This window comes from Trichoderma ghanense, assembly GCF_004382785.1.
Source record: "Trichoderma ghanense strain CCMA-1212 chromosome Unknown scaffold_0, whole genome shotgun sequence".
NCBI lineage: Eukaryota > Fungi > Ascomycota > Sordariomycetes > Hypocreales > Hypocreaceae > Trichoderma > Trichoderma ghanense.
In genome coordinates, this window is record NW_027395663.1 from 1098111 (window position 1) to 1121578 (window position 23468).

General features: G+C 54.0%; 8 protein-coding genes across 8 annotated transcripts; 5 read left to right on the forward strand and 3 right to left on the reverse strand.

Annotated features, from left to right (window-relative positions):
* Positions 1 to 667: 667 nt before the first annotated feature.
* Positions 668 to 1070, reverse strand: CCMA1212_000386 (uncharacterized protein; the record flags this gene model as incomplete). The annotated part of the gene is made up of 2 exons (XM_073697857.1): positions 668 to 829; positions 894 to 1070. The coding sequence occupies 2 exons, from the start codon at positions 1068 to 1070 to the stop codon at positions 668 to 670; spliced, it is 339 nt and encodes a 112-aa protein (XP_073563275.1).
* Positions 1071 to 1152: 82 nt separating this feature from the next.
* CCMA1212_000387 (uncharacterized protein) lies at positions 1153 to 2200 on the forward strand (the record flags this gene model as incomplete). The annotated part of the gene is made up of 4 exons (XM_073697858.1): positions 1153 to 1231; positions 1318 to 1386; positions 1449 to 1776; positions 1831 to 2200. The coding sequence occupies 4 exons, from the start codon at positions 1153 to 1155 to the stop codon at positions 2198 to 2200; spliced, it is 846 nt and encodes a 281-aa protein (XP_073563274.1).
* Positions 2201 to 3561: 1361 nt separating this feature from the next.
* CCMA1212_000388 (Endoplasmic reticulum mannosyl-oligosaccharide 1,2-alpha-mannosidase) lies at positions 3562 to 6966 on the reverse strand (the record flags this gene model as incomplete). The annotated part of the gene is made up of 2 exons (XM_073697859.1): positions 3562 to 3880; positions 3947 to 6966. 2 exons carry the CDS (start codon positions 6964 to 6966, stop codon positions 3562 to 3564), a joined length of 3339 nt encoding a protein of 1112 aa, XP_073563273.1.
* A 2681-nt stretch (positions 6967 to 9647) lies between these two features.
* Positions 9648 to 10691, forward strand: CCMA1212_000389 (Transport and Golgi organization protein; the record flags this gene model as incomplete). Its single annotated transcript, XM_073697860.1, has 1 exon — positions 9648 to 10691. The coding sequence occupies one exon, from the start codon at positions 9648 to 9650 to the stop codon at positions 10689 to 10691; it is 1044 nt and encodes a 347-aa protein (XP_073563272.1).
* Positions 10692 to 11820: 1129 nt separating this feature from the next.
* CCMA1212_000390 (uncharacterized protein) lies at positions 11821 to 13107 on the forward strand (the record flags this gene model as incomplete). Its single annotated transcript, XM_073697861.1, has 1 exon — positions 11821 to 13107. The coding sequence occupies one exon, from the start codon at positions 11821 to 11823 to the stop codon at positions 13105 to 13107; it is 1287 nt and encodes a 428-aa protein (XP_073563979.1).
* A 796-nt stretch (positions 13108 to 13903) lies between these two features.
* On the reverse strand, positions 13904 to 15447 carry CCMA1212_000391 (RNA polymerase II transcription factor B subunit 2; the record flags this gene model as incomplete). The annotated part of the gene is made up of 2 exons (XM_073697862.1): positions 13904 to 15170; positions 15233 to 15447. The coding sequence occupies 2 exons, from the start codon at positions 15445 to 15447 to the stop codon at positions 13904 to 13906; spliced, it is 1482 nt and encodes a 493-aa protein (XP_073563980.1).
* Positions 15448 to 15779: 332 nt separating this feature from the next.
* Positions 15780 to 16693, forward strand: CCMA1212_000392 (uncharacterized protein; the record flags this gene model as incomplete). The annotated part of the gene is made up of 7 exons (XM_073697863.1): positions 15780 to 15859; positions 15940 to 15955; positions 16021 to 16086; positions 16173 to 16287; positions 16350 to 16415; positions 16479 to 16557; positions 16621 to 16693. The coding sequence occupies 7 exons, from the start codon at positions 15780 to 15782 to the stop codon at positions 16691 to 16693; spliced, it is 495 nt and encodes a 164-aa protein (XP_073563981.1).
* A 3116-nt stretch (positions 16694 to 19809) lies between these two features.
* CCMA1212_000393 (uncharacterized protein) lies at positions 19810 to 21624 on the forward strand (the record flags this gene model as incomplete). The annotated part of the gene is made up of 1 exon (XM_073697864.1): positions 19810 to 21624. The coding sequence occupies one exon, from the start codon at positions 19810 to 19812 to the stop codon at positions 21622 to 21624; it is 1815 nt and encodes a 604-aa protein (XP_073563982.1).
* Between the last annotated feature and the right edge of the window lie 1844 nt (positions 21625 to 23468).

Genomic DNA, 23468 nt, shown 5'->3' on the forward strand with positions numbered 1-23468 from the left:
GAAAACCCACCGGCGCACCTCCGCAGCGCTTCAGCAGCAGGTCTCCAGCCCCTGTAACCCCTGCAAGCCCGCCAAAAGCTCCAGGTGGCCTCAGCGGGCTTCTTCAAGTGCCAGAACCAGCCTCCGGCCAAGCTTTTCGCCAGGAACCCCCACTTCCTGTTCCTTGCCAACCAAGGAAGTGGACAAAAGAACCGGGAAAAGTGCAATTTTAAACACCCAGCTGGTGAACTACACGCACATTGCAAGGTTGACTGCTGATCGAAACCCATGTGCTGATATTCAGGAATGAATGCACTTATTCACTTTGCGGTCCCTGTTTTTTTGTCTGCAACGTCACCCCCGGTCGCCCGGCAACCAAAATTGTGGCTGGGCCAATCAAATGCGGGCGCTCTGTCCTCCCCTGTCAACATTCAAGTCCGCCATGGGCTGGCAGGTTGGTCACTCCCAAAGACGCACGCACTCAATTTGTGTTTCCCAGCCATCTGAATAAAAAAGAGAAAAAGAAAGAGGGAAAAAGAGACAGAGAAAATAGCCCGTTCAATCAGATTCAATCAGGTCGGTTTGGCCCCGTTCGAGGCCGCGTGTTACGTCGCTCTCCCTCCTCCCTCTCGTCCATCCGCCCCCCCCTCAATTCCTCTTTTGGGAGCTTTCTTCCTCCTCCTTTGAGCTAAGTCTCGTCCTGCACGTCGTCCATGACAACTGATTGCGCGCAGCAGCAAGACATCCGCTCGCCGAGGAGTCCAGGGTCCAAGCGCATTCCTCGCTCGGTTTGATCTCTCTTCTCTCTCTTGCGGAAAAGACGGAGCTGGCGGAAGCGCTGAGCAGTGGGCTACATACTCGTACATACCTCGTTATCCACATTCCAGCCTGCGTTTGCACCCTCTCGTGCTCACGCTGCCAATTCGAACATCTGCCGCCTCGAGACCAAGCGCACGAGGGGTATCGCGACCGGCCTCAAGCCCTGTGGAACGAAGCGTGTCTGTCTTGCGTGGGGGGCAATAGCAGCGACGTGCGGTTCTCACGGCGACTCTGCACTGCGCCTGTGATTCATCGACTGTCGCTTCCTTCATATTTCCCTCGATACTTGTCGCGACGACGCGAACCACTTCTCGGTCCTAGAGAGGGACAACTCCCGCTAAACCGTCAGCAACCATGGCCAGCGGATCAAGAACTACTTCGACGACTGTCAGTACGAAGATCGTCGCGCGCAGGTTCCATATAGGATGGCATCGTGAGTCTTTCCCCAAACGCAAGAACAATGCCGGCCATGACGGCGCTTCTGGAATGCGGCAGCAGTCTAACCCGGTGTCTCAACAGGCTTCGTCCCCTTCCTGGGCTACCACCACGTGCTGATGATCTTGATCGTCGTCGCAATCATCCTCCTGTGTGAGTCGCCTTGTCTCAATGCCATCGTCCGCATCTTGTGCTGACCGCTCTCTCGCTCCCAGCACTGCTGCTTGCCGGCTGCTCGTCCTCGTCGCCGCTGATTCCCGGCATCTTCCTGCTCTCCATCTACTACAAGTCCTATGAGGCGCATCCCGACACCGCGCAAGTCGACTACAACTTCTACACGGCCCTAAACAACATCGCCGGGAATGCCCATCTGCAAGCGCGCGTCGGCTACTTTGGCATCTGTGTCAATCCAGACGGCGGGTCGTGGCTTTGTAGTAACAATGCGACAGCCCTGGCTAAGGAAGTCTCAGTGGACCAAGATCCTCTCAACCTCATCTGGCTGGCTGCCCAGTTCAAGGACATGGTTGTGTTTCCTTACCTGATGTGAGTGGTAGTGCTGCAAGCTCATGCGGCATCTCGCTAACTGCCGTCGTCTAGCATCATCGCCATCATCTTCGCCTTCATCTGCCTGCTCCTCCTGGCAACTTTCCCTGGGTGGCACGAGGAGGAGGACTCGGAAGGATCCGAGCGCGAAGTCAAGCCGTTCCCCTCCCGCCCCGTCTCGCAAATCGCACTGGCCATCATCTTCATCTCTTCCATCTTCGTCCTCGTCTCGGTCCTCTGGCAGCATACCGCATCCGTCGCGGCGTCCATCATCGCCCAAGACTTTGGCAACGGTGTCGTCAAGAGTGGCGTTGGCAGTAGCGCCATGGTCATGGGCTGGTTCTCGTTTACGCTGCTCATCATCGTCACCATCGGCTTGCTCGTCATGATATTGAGCATACGCGTCCTAAGTTCCATGGTGTGATGAACAAGCGACCTCGGATCTTGAGTTCGGAAAAAGGCAAATGAGAGAACGAGGATAGGAGAAGAACAAAACCAAATGAGGTTAACGACGGGTGGTGGACATGATCTATGAGATGGAAAGTCTTATGTGTATATGTGATGGGCGATACCAAAGAGGGCATGTAAACGGGGCGGCACAACTTTCGACTTTAGGGGGTTGGTTGGTTTACAGGCATCATCAGCATCGGAGTTACGACGGCGTTTTCACGAAAGAAAATACTTAATCTCGTCCCAGACGACAGGCAAAACGAAACACCGGTTCACGGGAACAAAAAAAAAAGACATTTTCCTTTCATACTGAGACGGACGAACGACCGGACAGACCGGAACCTGCGCCTGGGCCAACGACACCACCGAGTTTTCTCTCACGGTTGCCTATTTCCCACCTCTTGGACCAGCACTCACTATGCGACCAGGAAGACACGGAAAGTCACTGATGATGATGAACGATGGCAAGACATTGTTGGATAGAGCAAGGTTTCGGGGAAGAAGTGTCATGCCCGGACGATTCCCACAGGGGCGAATTATAGACGGCCTGGAACTGCTAGGTGCTACTGTTCTTTGTTTTTGGCTTCACGGACGAAATGTGTTTCATTGCCTTTAACCCCATGTTTCACGTTTCCCTCCTTTCTTTTATGTCCTTGGTTTTGCTCAGGGAGAGTGTGAAATAGGTACAGGCAGGGGAAGAGAACTCGGTGCCCGGGTATATACATGTCACCTATTGACTCTTTGATCTCTTCGGTTTTCTCCATTTTTCGTTCTTCACATTTCCTTATTGTGGCTTTCATGCAGGGTGGTGTATCCTTTCCAATTTGGTTTGAAAGCAAAATAATGTTTCGATGTATTATATGAGCAGATGAGATGAGCGGAGAGAAGCTGGTTTGGCGGCTTGGTGTTTGCATGGATGGGTTGATACCATTGATGATGAAGAGAACATTAAATTCATGACATTTTTGAAGCCGATTGAACATATCGATCCTTAAAGTATCGTGACAATGTATCCTACCTAGGATCAGAAGGTAGGGATCTGACTACCTGAGGCTTGTAAAGTGGTCAGTTTACGAGGACCAGAGTAAACGCATACCAGTCAATAGTTCATTTTTTCCTAAAACTACTCTTAACGCCTCATCGTGACTCCTATAGGTATGCAGACACGAATGCCATTTTCATGACTGTGCAAAACGCGGCAAAAAACTAGGGAAAATCAGGCTATGCCCAAAGCTCAAAGACACACCGCCCATAAGCAATATAATAGTAGCGCTGCCGGATAACAATACTCTCAAGCGATACATCTCCCCATGCGCCCATTCATCGCCTTCGTCCTTATATACTATGTCCAATAACGCTGCCACGGGGCCTCTTGAAGGGATGAGCCTCGGTGTTGAGCACCCACTCGTCCAGACTGATGACGCTCGGCTCTGAGAAGAGCAAGTAGTAGTACTTGAGCGTCTCGGCGAGCCAGAAGCTCTCCATCTCGTCCTTGAGCCCGGGCTCCTCGCTGTTGACGTCGTCAATGGCACTGTTGGCGATTTCCGTCCGGGTAGCACGAATCGTGGCCTCGAACATCTTCCAGCCCTTCTCCATCCAGATGGGGTCGCCTGTGATGCGGTACATGTACCACACCGACTCAATAGCCTCGGGCCTATGGAATCCGGGGGTTAGCAAGGGGGGCCATGCTGAAAATCGTGGAAAGAAGAGTCTCTCTTACCGGAGAATGTACTGCCTCGATGAAATGTGAACAACACCCGGGGCGAAACCCATTTCGGCAATTCTTTGCTTCACAAACTCTTCGTGCGTCTGAGGCTTATCGGGAAGAATGACTTGCTGCTCTTCGGGTTCCTGGGGGGGCAGCCGGTGGGCTTCCAGCACCGAGTCAACGGGCGCTGAGGGGTCTCGTTGGATGCCGACGCTGCTCCCTGCCGGCTCTTTCTGCTCGTCATTCTTGAGGCCAATCTTGTCCTTGAGCGACTGCGGTAGCCCTGAGCCCACGTCATCGTCAGCTCCAGACTTGGCCGGCGGAACTGCTGCTCTCTTGTGAATGGCCTTGGAGGCTCCGGCAGCGTCATGGTTGTTAGCGGTCTCCTTCAGAGCTTCGCCAGCAGTCGCTTTGTCCTTGTCGCTTGTTTTCCTGGGATCGCCCTTGTCTTGCGGGGCCTTCTTCGACTGCTGCTTCTCGAGCGAGCTCTTCTGCTCCTCCCACTCGGCCACCTGCTTGTCCCTCCAGTCTTTTGCCGGATCCAGCTTCTCCCACCAGAGGGTTTCGTTGAAGTCGCACTTCTCCAGCGTTGGGCAAGCCAGAACCTGGGAGCCTTCCGGCATGATACCGGACACGGTTGACTGGTAGGCCCAGACACAGCCGTCTGTCAGCCTCTTTGCCGTCTCAAGATCCTTTTCTCGCCCAAAGATCTTGCCGCCCAGGCCGTACATGCCGCCGATGAAGCAGGTCAGATGCGTCACTTCAAATGTTGCCACGAGATCTTGCGAGGGGTTTCCGGCTGTGCTGATCTTGGCGGGGAACAGAATGTCCCAGTCGCCATCGGTCATGGGCCTGTAGAGGAGCCACTCGTTGATCGCTTCGACAGCGTCCACGTACAGCTTCTGATACTTGGACTCGAGGCCGCCGAGGAGCAGGTACTCCTTCGGGAAGTATTCGTACGCCGAGTCTTGGCCGCCTCCCATGTGATATTGCTGAAATCCGTAACCGCCTACTACCAGGCCCTGGGGAACGCAATCCCAATTGGCCGTGAAGCCATCAGCCCCAAAGGGGGGAGCTCCTCGCTTGGCCGTCTGCTGGGACGGCACTTGCTTGGGCTTCTCCATGGGTTCACCCTCACCTGCGCTCACGTCCCGTCGACGGATAGAAGGGTCGGACGGACGGGTCTCCGTTTTGTCGTCCTCACGAGGCCCTTGCTTAGCATAATCGGGATCTTCGATACCTATTTTGCCTACGACGAAATCGCCGGCTTTTGTCCCAGAAGCCTCGGGAAGCTTCTGTTCATCCCTTGGGTCCTCTGCCCCTATCTTGCCGACAACGAATCCCTTGGCTGGTGCATCTGGCTGCGCAGTGAGAGTCTGGTCGTCCCGCGGATCCTCGGTACCAATTTTACCAACAACGAAGCCGTTGGACTCTCCCGCTGATTTGTCTGCCGATTTTTCTGTCGACTTCCCCAGTGATTTGGCCTTTGCTTCATCAGCAGCCTGTAGCTTTGCAATTGCGTCATCCGAGTTGAGCTTTCCAACTACAAACTCGTTTGACTCGGCACTCTGCTTCTTTCCAGGCTGCTTCTCGACGGTTTGCGGCTCCGCCTTGGTGCTCTTTCCGGGATTGTAATTTTCGGGCTTCTTGGACAGATCTTCGTCCATCTGCTTCTGCGCTGCCTCGCTCAGTGAGTTGCGGGAAGCTGTTGCTGTGTGGTTGCATCCAGAGGCATCCAGATTCTCAGGAAACAAACCGGGGATCGAGGTGCCTTGCTTTTGAAGCTCAATCAGGGCATCGGTAATGCGATCCACGGCGTCGTAGTACTTGTATTCGCTGGTGAGCTGGGCGAGGCGTGTAAACTCCATGGAGAGCGTGCCAAGCTCTGCTATACCAACGGAGCCGGCCCGATGAGGCTGAGATGCGTATTCTGGTTGCCATTGATAGTACAGAAGAGGCATACGGTTTGGCGTGTCGAAGATGCCCATGAGGATCTCAGCAAGCTCAACAGCTTTGGTCAAAAGCATGGGATAGCCGCCATCATGGCCACCGCTCACGTCGAAGGCGCCGAGCAGGCCACCTAGGTATCGGATGGTCGTCTCAAAGACGGGGATGTTGTTGCGAGGAGTTGTCGTGAAGTCGATCTGCTCAACGGCCTTGGCCGCCTCGTCGAACTCTTCCCTGAGCCCCGCAATCCATAGAGTGTCGAGGGAATCCACCAAGGTGGCGGCCCATCCGCAAAAGGGGTCGCGATGCTTGGCAGAGACGGGCGACAGCTCGTCGTGCATCCACGCAAACTTCTTGTAGCCCGACCATGCCCGCTCAATTTCCTTGCCAACACGCTCTTGTCTGGCGACTCGTCTAGATTTGGCTTCTGGCGATTCGACGCCAAACTCGTGCTGGACTCGGGGAACCTTGAGCGGCTTCCCAGTCGGTAGGCTGATGACGGATTCGCTCGGCACAGGGAAGTGCTCTTTCACGGGCCTCCAATGGATTCGAGTGTCTGGCGGGAGTCGGGTGTCTTCGGGGACGACGGCGTTCTTTGGCGGTTTCTTCTGGTGGATATCCTCAATGACTGCATCCTCGTCGGTGGAGGCTGGCTTGTTGCTTGCCGGCTTCGATTCCGCATCCGCGTGAACAGGTGGCTTGCCATTGACAGGTGGTTTCGAGTCGTCCAGATCCTTCAGCTTGGGTATGGTGACGCCAGTCTCTTCATCGTCGTCGTAGCTGGGCTTGCCCTGCGTCTTCTGGCCACCAGCAGCATGCTCCGGCGCTGGTTTCGATTCGGGCTTGGGGTCGGATTGGGGCTTCGACTTGGACTCGGGTGCATATCCGTGCTCGTGCTCGTGCTCAGGATTCGCGGCGGGTTTGAGAGGGCTCTCTCCTCCTGCGGCTGGCGGATTCGAGGCAGGAGGGTGGCGAAGGGTGGCATAGTGCGCGGAGTCGTCCCAAGTGTTCTGCGAGACCCGGTAGAGGAGGAAGAGGATGACAACTGCGCATATCATAAACAGCCTGTACCTGCGTCGCGCCATCGTGGCGGGCAGAGCAGAGGGACAGGCACAGGCAGATGCAGCAGGTCGAAATGTGTAGCCCGCACGTGGATCAGCTCAGGCACAGAGGGGGGCTGAGGAGAGCTCCGAACGGCCACCAGTCGATCTCACGGGCTCATGGGCGAGAACCGCGCTGAGAGACGCCAGTGACAAGAAATGTTGAAAGACAGCAAAAAAAAAAAAGAACAGAGCAGAATGAGAGGAAGAAAAAGAAGCAGAAGAAGACAGAGTGCCAAAAGAATCGCCGAGTCCAGCGCAGATGAGGTTCCAGCGTCCAGGAGCAGAGAGTCGAGCGCAGCTGCAGGGACTTTTACCCTGGGGGCGATTTGGCAGCCATTGAATCAAATCGCACCTGCTGCAGTTGGCTCTCGCTCCTTTCCTTGTCCATCCTGGTACTGGTGGTTAAACCGTCTGGGTACCGACTCCGTACCTTCCAATTAGCAGCGGGCGGCGTGTCTTGGCATTTGGAGCATATCGCGACCAGAAGCTGAGGAGCAGGGACAGCCCAGAGAGGTAGGAAGTACGGAGTACAAGCGCGACAGGGGCCGCAGTCAGCAGCTCTGCAGGTACTCCCTACCCACAAACGTCCAGCATGGCGAGCGCTGGAACTTAAAGGAGCACCGGCAGTCACCGAGCCAATGAAGAGCGCCGGAGGTACTTGGAGGATACCCTACCTTACCTTAGGTACTAAGTTGATGGAAGCAACAGTCGAACTTAGCACAACAGCGGAGTAATCCCTAAAGGTAGGTATTATCTTACCCTCCTTCCCTAGAACCGAAGACGCGGAGACGGAGCAATCCATGCAGATGGCAAGAGGCATTGGATCAATTGGAGGGATTCATGCAAGTGGAGACGCTGAAACGGCAGTGGTGAAGCTGGAGCTGCCTACGTGTAAGTAGTAGCTTTTACCAGCAGGCAGTTTAAATTTAGCGCTGCAGAGGCAATGTTGCATCAGCACAATCTGCCTTTGACGGCTAATCAAGAGGCAAACCAGAGATGGCACTACATGAACAGAAAAATCAATAGTCTGAGCTGCTTACTGCCGTTCAGGAAGTTGGCTCACGTGTGTATTCCTTGCGACCCCCAGAGCGTGGAAGCAATTGGGAGAGACCCTGTCAACCGGCTGGGGTATGCCATTAAGGTTGGCAGTTCTAGACTCCGGACCACTCAAAACTCGATCGGCTAATTCACCTGAAGACGGTTGGATTAAGGGCTTAGCTGGAGGTCAAGTACGTACCTACTGAGTCGCAGGCTTCGATGAACCAGAGGACACGAGGTACCTTCAAGCACATGTGCTCCATGCCGCACATCCCCACTGTGAACCACTCCCGCCTCCTCCATTGCGGTATCCGTTCCGTAACTTTGTCCCACAGGGCGGCCTCAAGGGCTCTGACTCGACCAACAGCAGCAGAATGAAGCCACCAACAATGCAGTCCATCTGCCGGGTCTGAGCTGTTCGTGACCAAACAAATCCGAAATGGGTTACGAACGGGTACCTCAGACAAGGTTTTGTCTAGCCACATGAAATCCAAGGTGAAAGGGACTCACCTATAGATTCAGACCAGATCAGCGGCAGTTCATCTAGTATTCGACCTTAACTTTGACAGTTTCAAGGTGTCAACTACGCGAAATCTGTTAAAAAGCTCGTCTAAGCCTCTATAGCCAAGACATCTGAGCGCCGCAATACAGTTGGGGGAAACAGCTCGAATGTTCATGTCGTCCCTCGAGCATTTCTGGATGCTCAGATGCTCATCGAATGACTGGTGGCTCTTCATATCGGAAGGGGCATGAAATATGCCAGCCCCTCCGTCTTCGAGGATCGGCTTCCAGATATGACGTGAATTAGCACTACCTCAACGGGGTATATTGAAGTCATTCTCCGGGGTCACCTGGGCGTTGCGCAGATGCGGGAGCTTCCGGAATCTGCCATTGTTGGGGGCTTTAGTCAAGCTTCGATCATTGGTCTTTTGCGTATTTGCGTCAGGAAGTCGGCTTGCGAGTCAGCGATGGATGGAAGAAGGGTCGCGGTTTCGGGTGGTGGTCTGCAGCAAGTCATTGTCGGAAGCTGCTACGCTCCGGCCATGTGAGAGAACGCAGACTATGAATCGTGCTATTGACAGGCAAACAAGGCAGACTTGCAGTTCAATCTGGGAGGATGACCATGATGGCTTCATCACAGCACATGAAAGCTCGTCTGATGGTTGATCAGCGCATTTGGCGTGCTCTTGCGTACACTAATGATACTGAGTAGCGCCACCAGAAATCCAGCAGCAAATCAGCAGAGGCCGGCCTGTGGCGGATTCCGCTGCCCGCATCAGACCACCGCATGCATCTGCTTCGTCCTTGCCCATGGATATGATTTGAGCGAGCGTCCGCAGTGGCATGCGCTGGCACCAATCCCCGGTATTCGACTTGGCGATATCCCGGACCAGTTCGCGAGTCTCCCAGTTTGTGACAAAAAGGAGGTGCTGGGATTAGGCGTGACCCGTCTGTGTTGTTCAAACAGCTTCGCCGACGTCGGCACTAGCTGTGATTCGCCCTTTATAACAGACTCGGAACCTTGATCAACCCCCCCGAGCTTGAGTCCGGATCTCGCCTTGCTTTATCCAACATCTGAACCAAAGTCAACGTTTAGTATATCGCAAACAACGCCATTCGCTACAATGTGCATCGTGCTCTTCACAACGGCACATCCGGGCTACTCGCTCATTCTCATCGACAACCGTGACGAGTTTATTCTGCGGCCTACGTCACGGCCGCACTGGTGGACGCACCCCGACTCAGGCGGCGAGGTCCTGTCTTCGCGAGATCTCCAGAGGGCAGCAAAGGGCACTTGGCTAGGCATCACAAAGACCGGCAGCCTGGCTGTACTAACGAACTACCGGGAAGTCGTGAATGATGATGCCGAGCACCCGATACACGGCATCAAGAGCCGGGGTCGCATGGTCAACATGTGGCTCGGAGGACTTGCAGATGAGGGGCTCCAGAAGGGCGTGGATGAGCTCGTCAGGGACGGCGGTGTCAAAGGCGTGGGCGGATTCTCCATGGTATGCGGCAAGCTGAAGCGCAACAGCGAGGGCATCGCCATTGTAAGCAACAGGGCTGCCGAGGCGAGCGACGTCCCGATAGTCGGATTGGAACCAGACGGCGTCTGGGGGCTCAGCAACACCGTGTACAACGATCCCAACGAGTGGCCCAAAGTAACGACAGGGAAACGCCTCCTGAAGCAAGTCACGCAAGACGCCGCAGCGAAGCAGTCCTCGGAAGAAGAGCTTATCGCAGGCCTATTTTCCGTTCTCGACACAGAATCCATGCCGGAGCGACCTTCAGGATGGAGCCTGCAAGAGTACATGAACTTGATGAGACATACCATCTTTGTGCCTCCCATCGGCGACGATGTCAATCGTGAAGAGATGCAGAAGGCTACATCAAAAGGGCGTGTGTTATGGGCGCATATGCAGGGCGATCAGAAGGCAGTCGAGGAGCTCAAGCAGGAGTCAAGACCAGAGGTCTCGCCGAGCCCGCACCCGTGTATTGGATTCGAGGAGGGCATGTACGGAACGCAGAGGCAGACGGTGCTTCTGGTGGACAACGACGGCAACGCAACCTTTGTCGAGCGCGCGCTGTGGGATGCCAATGGGAACGAGATCCCCCGGGGCGAAGGCGACGTTACTTTCCACTTCAAGATTGAGGGCTGGGAAGAATGAATGCCCTCTCATGTTCATCTTATTCGCTGAGAATAGACGGATTCTCTCTGGATGGAGTCGAAACGGGTCGAATGAGGGCGATGTACCGGGACGAGAATTGTCGAGGCTCAATGGAGGATGTTCAGGGACGCACGACGGACAGTCGGCATCGACATCATGATCAGATGCAGATGGCCGGCCGCCGCCACTAGAATATATTCGACGAATGGCTCGAGGCGGGACACGGCAGATCTAACATCGTAGAATTAGAGCCAGAGTCAGTAACAACCTTACCTCCGCGTTCTAAATCATCAACCCTGCCAAATGCAGCATCGTGGAATATCCGAGTCCAAGGCACTCTCTGATGAATCAGGAGAGATGCAAGTCATTGATTCATCCCCGCGGAATAACCGCAAGGCCGGAGACTTTGCGAGTCGCAGGTGTGCTCTGCCGGGCACCTGCCACAGCTGCCAGCAGCCATTCTGCTGCCAGTTGTGCCCAAATTTCGGCTCTCTTGTCTGCCACGCGTCAGACTGTCTTCAACTTCGACATATTCTGGACAAAGACGCGTCCTCGGCTGTCTTCTCATCCTTTACCCTTCTGCGCCGCTGCCGGTCTTTGTCCGCCTGTGTGGTTGTTTGCTGTGTTGCTTAGAGGGAGCAAAGGCCATTTGGTGTTGACCAACCAAACACGCACACACTCTTTCTCTTTTCTCTGCTGTCTGCGGCTTTGACGATACGATACGGCCATTTTGTTGAAGACAGCTCATCGTCAGCCTCAAACACTATTTGGGAGGCTTGTTGATTTCGCACTACCCCCGACGCCTCGCGCGAGCGAAGGCGATACTCTCTCGTCGCCCCTTCTTGCGCCAACATCCTTCTTCTCCCCAAGGTAACTGGAGATTAAGTAACCCAAGTCGTCTGGACAAGAGCCATCTACCATTACGAAGAATCTTCCCAAAGAGATATAGCAATGGTCAGGGAGTTTACGCCACGGTAGACAAAGCCGCTCTGCTGGAAACCTTCTTCATCCTCCGCCTCGACAAGCCCCTCCACGAGACCTGGATCCATACCCAGAAAGTCGTTGGATTGCGCCGCCCAAGCACACCAACAGCGCCATCTCTGGCACCCTTTACGCCGCTTGAAGCAAGATGCGACGCCGTGAAAAGGATAAGAAGAGACGGCCCCTCATCTCTGCACCGGTCGGTCCTGTCAAAAGCTCAAGAGGTGCCGACCTCATTCGAAGCGAGAGGCTCATCATTGTCCCCACCATCGATGACTGCGAGACGGCCAGCTCTGATTCGACTCTCAGGCACAACAGTCGCTTGCCAACGCACAACTTGAGGCACATCTCGGACAGTTTTCGCAGTGACGGACAGTTGTCGAGCAGCCCTACCGACGAAAGCTGTGACATCGCTTCCACGCCGACCACCAAGGCCTGTCTGGAATCAAAGTCATCAAAGAAGCTGCGCAGAAGCTTACTATCGACGACCTCGTCCATCCCGAAGCCGTCTTTCAAGACTACACAGCTCACAGTGTCAGTCGCCGCTCAGCAGGACGAGAACACCCCCCCAGCGTCTGATGGGCGTTTCCATCTAAAACCACCAGCACAACGCGCAGCCAGCAAATTGCCAAAGTCTCGAACTATGAGCGTCCTCCACGAGTTGAAAGCATCCGTCTCCCGGCCATCGTTGGTTGCTCGTTCCGTCAACGCTTCGACTTTTGGCGGCCCCTCTGCCAAATCATCTCCCTCTTCTAGTGGAACGACCATGACTCCTATCAAGCTCTCAGAGTTGAACGTGTCACAACCATCTACAACTTCACTGGCTAGGTCGGCCCAAAGCTATACTTCCGAGGCCCCAACCTTTCAGATCAGCAACGCACAGTCATCCGCCTACTGGACTGGTCGGTTTATGGCGCTCCACGATCGTTTCTCGGCCGAGAATCTGGCCGTAGACGCCAGTGAATCGCGCCAATCGCCGGCTGACTCTTTGTCGGTCCAGCCAAAGACTCCTTACAGCAGCATGTACCAGCGTGCCTCTCACCTCCCCACCTCAACCACGACTTCGGCTTTGAGGAGCCTCATGACCTCGTCCAGCGCTTCATCGATAAGTGAGGAAGACGCCAGGGCTCGTCGCGTCTTCGATCATCTCGATGCACTCTGCAGCACAGCTGAAGCACGGCGCTCCCTGCACATCTGGCAGCAAGCTTACGCTCGTCGGCATGAAAGCCCCTATTTACTTCCCGAGGGCGGCTCCATGGGCACCGTGGAAGCGAAGGGCTTCTTGGCCAAGCTCTTCGGCAGTTCTAAGAAGAACGAAAGGCGCAGCTACTCCAAATTGCAGCAGTGCTCTATTAATCACGAGAACAAGAGCAAGACCTTTCTACCCGCCAGTCTCTCAAGAGCTTCTCGCGGAAAGCGCCTCACTGTGACTTGAAAAGGAGCAAAAAAGAAAACCAAAAAAAAAAGACTTACACCCCTTTTTTCCAGTCAGATGGTTGACTTGTGTAACAAAAGGGTGGCTTATACTGGGCCAAACGAGGAGCCCCTTTTATTTCCTTATCTGTTCTCTCTCTCTTTTTCCTTTTTCCTTTTTGACGCCGTTCTCTTCTTTGTTCCCTTCGTCCGCCCAAGCAACATCTTGAGGAAATGGAACCGGGATATTAATGACGCTCGAATGAGACACGCACACACATGTTTGGAATGGAAAGCACTGGAAATTGGCGGCCCCTAGAAAGGATAATAGCACGGAAAACTACTGCGTCTAATTGTTTGAAGTAGCTGTTGCTCTGGATTGGAGAGGAACTTTTTTTCTTTTGTCGAGCTTTGTTTGGTTGTTAAGGGGGGCAAAGAAGGATACCATGATGAGCGTCTGGCGGGTAATACGATAATGATGTAGAACTACTGTACAGTAATTTTCGGGGTACCTCCTATTGTAAGATAGCTTTTGAAAATGTTTTTTTCATTTGATTTTGTTCATTGTTGAAGATGCTGTAGTCTATCTGTATGATGATTTCCTACCAAGGTAACGTAACTATGTCGCATCCATCGGTTCGATGATGCGTGCCTATGTAAGGCACTTGAAGATTTTTCATTTCCCAACGCCAGACGCCTATTCAAGTCAATTTTATGAAGGTGAGCCCGCCCAGCCGACACAAGGATACGAAAGACCAGATTAGAGACGAGAAAAGAATCAAGAAACTCGCAAAACGAAGTAGGTAAAGACAAGTAGCTCATTCGGCCCTCTTCCTCGTCTTCAAGAAATCCTTAATCTGCTCATGCTTATTCGCAAAAAACATGCGCGTGTTATCATTCCTCCAAACCAAGACGCCAATCTCCTCGGAAAAGCGCGCCGTGTCGAGGTAGTCCTTGTCGTCGGTAAAGTCCCGGAAGAGGAAGCCACTCGTCGTCTTCATCCGCTCGTTCTCGAGCTGCCACAGGCGAATCTGGTCGACGACGGTCGGGGGTAGGACCGGCTTGTTGGTCAGCGCGGCGGTGCGGTGCATCTGCTCGTGGGCGTGGGCGGAGAGGTACGAGATGATCTGGTCGGCGGTGATGCCAAAGTTGATGGCCTGGCGGATCGACGCGCGGGACAGGCGGCCGGCGACCATATCGGGGAAGCGCATGTTGAGCTTGGCGAAGAGGGCGAGCACGGCGATCTGGAGGGCCGATTGGGTGTATGCGTAGAGGCGGTAGTTGGTCTCGATGACGACGCTTCCGGCCTGCTCCCCGGTGCCGCCGCCGCCCAGGAGGCCGAGCGACTGCTGCGCCGTCTGGGCCGATTGGGTGGCAGCCGCAACGCCCTCGCTAATGGTCCGCAAGCTGTTTCCTCCGCTCGTCAGGGTCGTCGCCAACCGGGTCGGGAAGAACATGGAGCGCTTATGCTGGGGGATGTAGATGAGGCCGAAATCGACGAGGGAAGGAAGCATATTCCTCCGCTCTTCCGTCAGCGCATTCGTGTCGTACGCCCGCCCCAGCTCCAGGCTCGCCAGCATGAAGAGGAACGACAGCATGTCGACGGGATCCAGCCCAGAGGACTTGTTATTGCCCAGGACTTCCAGCCATAGCAGGAGCAGTGTCCAGACCTGTGCGTTTGCCTCCTGCAACAGAAAGGTGAAGCCGGCCTGGGTGATGCCCAGGCTTCCGTTTGGCCGCCTATCGACTAGCTGGCCTGCGATGAGGAGCTCCTTGACGCCCTTGTTCGGCCCGGAGCCTTCGCCCAGGCTGCTCTTGTAGCCGACGCTGGACACGACAAAGTGCAGCACATCCTCCCACTTCTTGCGCGCGTATCGATCGAGGAACGGCAGGTCGATCTCGGGCGGGACCATGAGAGACGAAGGCACGCCAAAGGAGTTGTGGTTTCCGCCTCCGGTGAGGGCCAGCCGGAGAGATTTCTTAAAGTTGGACATGAGCTGGATCTCCTGCGGCTTCTCTTTCGACGGGGCGGATATCTGGACAATGTGGAGGCTTCGCAGGATGGAGAGGGACTGGTCTTTCTTTCTGCTAGAATGTTAGACGGCGTGTGGCGTGCGACAATCGCGATGAAGAGAGAGAGACTGAACCGCTTGGCTTCCGGCTTCACCCATGCGTCCAGATCGGCGAGCGTCATGGGATGCGGAAGGAATAGCATTCTCATGACAAAAGTCTTTGCGAGATGCGGCAGCATGCGCCGGAAGATGGCGAACGTCGTGGAGGGCTGCTGGTACAGTTTCTTGAAGGTTGTGCCAGGCAGCCTCTCCAGGTACTCGGCGAGCGACAGAGCGGGATTGATAGACATGCTGGGCGAGTGTGGCGAGGCTGCGGTCCGTTGAGGGAGGCAGAGGTAAGAATGTTGGCTATCGCATGATCTTTCAAGGATGAGGTCAATGTCAAGGAGCTGGAGTCCAAGCTGAGGCGTCGAGGTCGCGTGAAGTTTAATCGCATGGGACCTTTAGACGTGCAGGACGTCACCCGTCGGCGCTTCATCGGATAACCGGGGAGATAGTAACAGGTACCTCCTTATGCCGCCAACTTGGCTCATCTGCCAACACCTTGACCTTTGCGTTCCACAAGCAACGTGCGTGCTAAGGGATCAATTATCCAATCAATTGAGCAGTATCGAGGGGCATCATGGCCAAGAGACTCTCCCCTTTCAATTTCACCAAGGCGGTGATGCGGTCCTTCATGGCCGAGTCCGGCCTGGAGCCCAGGTATGAGCAAGCCACTATCCGGTCGAGTCGCAACGTCATATAGCCGAGAATAGCCAGTTGACAGCATCAATCAACGCCAGACTGCTGCAGAACCGAGTAGGCATTGCGCACCCCCGATTGACAGAAGGCTTTGCTGAATACTCATTTCTTGCTTTCAATAGTTCCGTGTAATCAATGCCACTGAAGGCAAGGTCGATTTCGAGGTCGATATCCACAAAGATCACACAGTAAGTTGGCTACCCTTACCGAGGTTGTACGTGGATGACGGCTCCAGGTTCAATGGAGATATCTGACTTGCCGCCCTCTCCACCAGAACCGACTTCAAACGATACACGGGGGAACGATTGCCAGTCTCGTCGATCTTGGGGGTTCTCTAGCAGTTGCTTCCACCGGACGTTTCGCGACCGGCGTCTCGACTGACCTGAACGGTAAGCGCAGTTTCATGCTCGCAACCAACGAGGAACCACAGTTTTGACCCTCATTGATACAGTGACCTATCTTAGCCCCGGTGGGAAGCCGGGGGATGTCCTAAAGGGCACTTCCATCTGCGAAAAGAGTAAGTCACGTTGACAAAGGCGAAGCCTTGATTGCTGCAAAGGGTACTGACACTTGGAAACAGTCGGAAAGACGCTCGCATTCACCACGGTGCAGTTTTACAACGGCAAGGGCCAGCTCGTTGCAAGAGGCAGCCACACCAAGTAAGCCTCACTGCCATGAATCCGTACTAGGCAGATGCAGTTACTGATTGTGAATAACAAAAGATACGTCGCGGGAACTTTGGGCCCGGATGGAGCGTTCGTGCCGCCGCCGGAGTGGGCAGATGAGGTTGACTAGATCCGAGGTGGGCATATTGAGACTGCTTTAGATGGTGTAGATCAACTTGATGCGTCATTTGGCTAGGTATAGAGCGGATAAATAGATAGGTACGTGGGAAATACAAGGCAGAATTAGAGCCAAGGTTCCAAGCGTTCATGGGATTCAGACTCCTGTCAGTCGGCAGATGAGATTCAGCGAAACCGCGAAAGGAGGGTGCCCTGGTTGATACAGATGGGGACAGACGCAATAGTGCTTCTCTATAAGGTCTGTATCTTTGTACCGATTTGGAGTTTCCAGTCATGCTTATTGCGTCAACCCTCTTCATTTCCAAATGTCACTAGGTACCTATCCAGCCAACAGCATCGAACACATGCATGATGAGATAATCCGTGGGTAGCAGCTCATCTGACTCCCTGGCTCTGTTCATCTCCCTTATACAACCGTAACACCGAAGTCCAGCCATAAAAGCATTGAGAGGCGTAAGCTGAAAAGATCCGCGTATTTCTAATGAAGGGAAGTGTGGCGTAGAATATTCGTCTTCAGAAGGACAATTACTACTCATCACCTTCACTCGCCTACCCATACACAGTGAACAACGCCAAAGCCTATCAGGATCAGAATGAGAATTACTCCGCACGTCAGAGAGCTCGGGCCCGAGTGGTCTGAGGCAATATTTGCCTGCCGTGACGCTCAGTGTAGCATTGGTGGAGGAATAAGGCAGAGGCTAGAAAAGGGCAAATTGACGAAGATGTGGATGTTCTGTTCCAAGGCGGCAAATCAGGTCTACATAGATCCGGATCAGGTGGGATGAATGATGAGAGCCGCCTTCAATTAATGTACCTACAACCTGAAGATGCGAGCAAGGTACATGTAAGGTAGGCAACGGCGGGGCAGGAATATTTGACGATGCATGTATTGATGCATGTGCACCGCATGGAAGCAATGAATGGCAGCCTAAGGTACCTAGTGGGCGAAGCAGGCATCCATCCAACGACCGCAGATCCCGCCTTTTCAGCTGTGATCTTGTGATTATGCCGCTGTCGGAGAGAACAAGTCAAGAGGAGGCTCTGTATGTCCATGGTCTGACTTCTCCAAGGTAATGGTAGGTGGCAGGGAGGTGCATCGCTGATGTGTCTCTTTCCCCAAACAAGGTGCGTGAGGCGAGGTACGATTCGAAGCAGTGAGCGAGAAAGTGTCCAGCAGGAATGCGGCGCTACAGAAAACCAGGGGCGTTGCCGGAGTGAATTTGATTTATGCCGGAGGCTTTACTCCCTTGTCTCGTAGCCACTCGGAGGAGACGAGCCGAAGATTGGAGAGGGCGGGAAGAGGGAGACCGCGCCAACGGGATTGAACCCAGCAGCCCTCCGTTGTGCTACCTAACTTGGCGGGTGGCGGGAGACGGATCTCACATCTCACTGGCGTCAAGTGCATGGATAGAGATGGCAACCCAAAATTCACCCGTATGGATGGAGTCGGCTATTGCGCCTCAGCTTTGCCTTGAACGCCTGTCGGTTGTATGAAACAATCGGCACGGCCAAGGCAGAGTTGCAAACCATCAGAAACACCAACAAAACCCCAAACGGTGGCGCATCGATTCTTTCCAAGAGATCAAGTCCAGAGCATGCTGTCTGGTGGCTGCTCTCGCCTCTATATCCCTTCCATTTCATCCTTCTCGACAACTCATCGTACATACATGGGCTCTAGTCTCCGCCCGTCTTGGGGAAGCGGGATGCCAGCACAGCAACTCGACCACGTATCACCAGTCATTTCAGGGCCGGGCGGGAAGAACTGCCTCCGGGCAATATAGATTCCAAGGTTGTTCTGCACGGCGCATCAAGTGACGGTGGGGCCGAGGTTTGTTTTGTTCGCCTCTGCTGTGAGGTCCTGACAGCGAAGCAAAGAGCTGCTGCACCCGCACAGCCTCGATTCGTTCGTCTAAAGGGAGTGCATGATGGCGCAGCTCCATGTTTTGGGATTGGACAACGTCATTGTCGTCACCGTACCTTACCTATGTTGCTGGGTAGGTAGGTAGCTTATACGGCGCTCTTACGCATTGTGCAATCCCGGGATGCAGTCTGTCAAATATGTGCAATGGTTTGCGCGGAGGCTGTGCCGGGCTCTGCGGTAGAGGCTCATGGGCCGCTAAACGAGTTGAGGCTCAACAAAGGTGAACGGATGATTACCGTCACACATGGTGAGGAACTGACGAGCCGATACCTACTACGTCAGTACGGGGTAGCACCGGAATATTGGACCCGTGGACGGCAACAGCAGTCCGTGTATGTTCCCTTGCGAGGAGAGATCCATCTATACTTGTCCAGGTAGGTGGAGGTACAGCACTCATCAATGGCAATACACGTAAATGGCCGCACAACGACTTGAGCCGGATTGTCATGAGAGACAGAAGGGTCCGGTCTGGGAAAACCACAGACAGATAGTCGGGCTGGTTCATTTGCAACTGACGGACGATTCAACGATGACCCGAAACTTCTCAGCAAGAGCCGGCTCCGAGTCTTTGTGTGGGTCTTATCCAAGTACAATCAATTTGTATCTTTTTGGGCTTTCTGGGATCTCATTCAAGATAAAACTCACCTGGGTGCACGAGCAATTCGGTGGTCGATTCTTTCTATTCTCACACGTCCATCCAGCGATCCAGCGATTCAGCGACTCAGCGATTAAGCTCCCGGTCAATGCAGTTCAGCTTCCTGTACATCAGGCGTCAGTGACATCACGGAGTCGGGTGTCTTTTCCGGGTAGTGTGACTTGTACCACCACTCCCGACTTAATCGTTCTTCCACCCGCTGACTCGTGAAATAGGTCGAAACAATCAGCGAGAGACGCGACGGAACAGAACTGGTCATTGAATCCCCGCAGATACCCGCAGCCTCCAAAGCGGCCCGCGCCTGCTTGGATCGGCTGCTATTGACTCGTAATCGATAGCCCAGAGATCCATCCGAACCTGACGGGAACCCGGAACCTAATCGCTGTAGCTTCAGTGGCGCCCGCTATCTTCCAGGGGAAAATACAGCATTACTCCCGCTGTAAGTGCCGCCCACTCAGCGAGGCCCGGGGACAGCTTGCAGCCCATGCTGCCGCTCTTCTCCACCCGGAGCGACCTCCTCGATGCTGCAAACATGAACAGTCGACAAATAGACGAAGAACCGCCCATCAACATCCGCATCAGCTCGAGTCCCCCCATCAGCATCCCCTTCCATCTGCGGCATCGGCCTCGACACCACGAGACATATGCGTACGAGCCGCCGCTGCACCAAGATGGCCCCCTCGGTGTCCCTCGTCTCCAGCCATCCCCGGCGGATCACCAGACGAATCGATCGATGATGCAGCTTGCGTCCTCGCCGTCCATCGTCACGTCTATGTCGACAGCTTCTCTGTTTGCACAAGCGACTCCCCTGCAAGACCTTGGCGACGTGGTGCAGTTTAACCAGGAAAGGGCAAATGCGTCCCAGAGGAGAAACGAGACGTCGCAGATCCATGGACTCACGACTTCGTTTGGCTGGGAAGGCGATGTGTTGACAAGCCAAGGGCTGCCGCTTGATCGGCATCACGATGTCAATATCTCGAGCATGGATGTCTGCCTGGAGGAGACCATTTCTGGCGACACGCAGCTGTTTACCGATCAGTTGAGTGACGACCTTGGCGAGCCGCCGTGGCAGGCCAATGGATGCTATCCTGGCAGCACCCATGACCATCTGGATCTGGATCTCCATACCCCGGCCCTTCAGGACGGCCATCGTAGGCATATCGCCGGCCTGGCTTCGGAACCGCGACAACACGGACCAACTGGTAGCTCCAACAGCCAACAAGCGCTTGCCGTGGAAGCCGGCGTGGAGCAGATGGTGAAGACTCTAGATTCGCTGTACATGCGCATATCCATGGGGATGGACGTCAACGGGCCCCATGAGACACAGCGCACCTTTATGTGCCCCTATGCCATGAGATACCCAAACCGCGTAAATCACAACTGCTTCCAGAAGCTCAATACAATCCCGTACGTGAAGCAGCATCTAAGGCACAACCACCACGACGCCATCGGCTGTCCGCATCGGTGCCAGAATCGAAGACCAGGGCCCAGGCCTCCGCGGAGCCGACCCGGTGCCGGCCTCTCCTTTGGCCCAAACATGTGCCTCCAGATTAACAAGCAGCGGAGTGACCGGTCCAAGACGCACAAGGAACAGTGGGAGCGCATCTATCAGATCCTGTTCCCCGGTGCGGATCGCATCTCTGACCCCTACATCGGGGACTCGACAGTCAGGAGGCTCAGGGGCTTCTTCAAGTTCATGGAGACCCACGGCACCGAATGCCTGGGCCCCGTCTATGCGCAGCTGCCAGACACGATGTTCTACCCGGAGCCGGAAGTCATGTATCGGAGAGCTTTCTGCACATGGCTGCCTCGCGTGTTTGAGAGCCGATTCCCTCCCCAAGGACAGCTCTTGCTGGGGGACTTTCTCAACCAGATCAACCTGTTTCTGCGTGACAGGTCTTTTCTTCTCAACTGCTCCTCTGGACCTGCAACTCTCAGGAATGCGGCAGCTCTTTCATGCATACGACAAATGGAGCCCTTTACGCCAGTGTCACTAATGGGCTTCCAGTCAAGTCAACAGTTGTCCTATTCCGCTATTCCCTCGCCATATTTGACGCAGCAACAAAGTCCTTTTCAGCCAACGATGGGTGTCTCGCTCTGGGAGACTCGAGATCATCCTACACCCTCTGAGACTTGCTGCCTCGATACACCCGTCCCGCCTGAGGCAGATTTTGACTCGGTAACGCTTTTACCTGACGAAGCGGGCCTTGGCTATCAACTCGATCCAGGATTTGACTTTTTATTCGACCAGCACAGTCCAATGCCGGGCAGCGCTCCTCAGGCTTCGCTCGAGGCAGACGTCGAAGCCATTCTGTCACAACTGGATACCGGTGAACCTGAGCTTTGACAGAATACGGAGTCACATTTTGTTGGGCAGGCGGAATTACTTTGTTCTCCCTGGGTGGCATAATGAGCATTTCTTTTGTACTTTCTCTGATACCATTGTTGATTACGATTACTGCACATTGTTCGGTTTTTATGAAGGGTAGCTTGGGTCGGTGGATATTGCATCGCAGGCGTTGTTTCTCGTCAGGTACGAGCTACATCAGGACGGAGCAATGGGATTGGCATTCTCTTTTCTTTTCGACTATTTTCGAACCATTCTGCATGAGATATGATATTAAGCTGGGCAGAAGGGCACTTTCTGGGCAAAGCAAGGCGGCATAAGGTCTCGGGTATCAAGGTTGACGGCTGCATTGCGTTTAGTGTCAATGGACGGCGTTCTCAAGTCAATTTACAATACATCTCCTCGCGAACTCGCTCAAAGTGCCTGGCCACCTACTACAGGAGCCGTGTCGAACATAGAGAATTGGCAGAACGGGGGATACGGAGGGTTTCACGCCGAACAGATGTCTTCGCAGACATGATTATACTGTATGCAGTACACATACTGATTGGCGCGTCCTACCCCTTCCATGTTTCTTCATAGATATCTTCTCCTACCGAATTCACCTACACACCGCAGTCTTGGATCTTGCATTGCTTTAAACAGACAAGCACACATTTTCTTCTCTTTGTGCATTGACACAAAGGTACCTGGCGGTATCTTCATCATGTTCGCTGGAAGCAGGCAACTCCTTCGACAATAACACACTGCATGGGGGTCCTCAAATTCCCGGCTCCATCCCGTTGCGGGAAGAAGCACATTTGGGACCACGTCTTTGCAGTCATGTCCTCACAGTTCATGCCGAAGCAGGCACGCGCTCTGCTTCTCAGAGGGTGGCATCATAAAATCGTTCTATTCTATCCTATTTTATCGGTAATGAGCGAGTCATCGGAGACGATCTGGCATGCCTATCGAAGCCCTTAGCCGACACATCTGCCGTAGGGCAGAAGGCTACTAAGAAGAAAGCACAGTAGACTTATGCATGAGCGCAGAGAAACATACCGCACGGACAGTAACGATTTGAAAGGGAGAAGAGAAGAAGTAGGTCAGACAAGCGATGCTCATGTGGTTTTACTCTGAGCCACGGCGCGAGCGAGGTTGGATTTACCGCGAGAAGGACACCCTTACCAGGGACAACTGAGTACCCCAGAGACGGAGCTCGTGGAAACTGCGTCGGTGAGGGCATATGCTGCATGGCCCGGAGCCAATGCTTTGTTGACTTTCGGAAGCTTGTGTACATAGAGATATGGTTTGATAAGTGTCGAGCATGAGGACTTGTTGGTATCTCTTTGATGCAACATCTTTCCTTATCTCGGGCTACTGAGGCTCCTGGTTTGCCCACTGGTACGATTCTCACTCAGTACTTTGTACGGGACGCTTACTTCAGGGGCTATTGACCAAACACTTTTTCTAGCATATGTGCTGTAGCAACGGCCTTCATCATGTAGGATACATGTAGCTGCGGGGACGGCATAGAAAGGGGTTGGGGATCTGCCCAGTGCCTCAAGAGGGCAAAGGCGTGGGATTTTCCTTTGCCCAGAAGAAATCACTGGGTATCTCCACGAGTGAGGCAGATATGACGGTGAGACATGTATATATACCTCGAAAAACATGTTCCCGTACTGCCTGTTGGCATGGCGCCTCGGCATAACGCTTTGAGAGAGAACGTTGAGGTGATGGTAAGGTTAGGTAAGTAAAGAGCCGAGTGTGCTTCGTATGAGATTCCCTGACTTTGACCTAGATCGTTTCAACATGTAGAGGTCCTCAGTAAGGTCGGAATTCCGCAATGACTGATCAATAAGCAA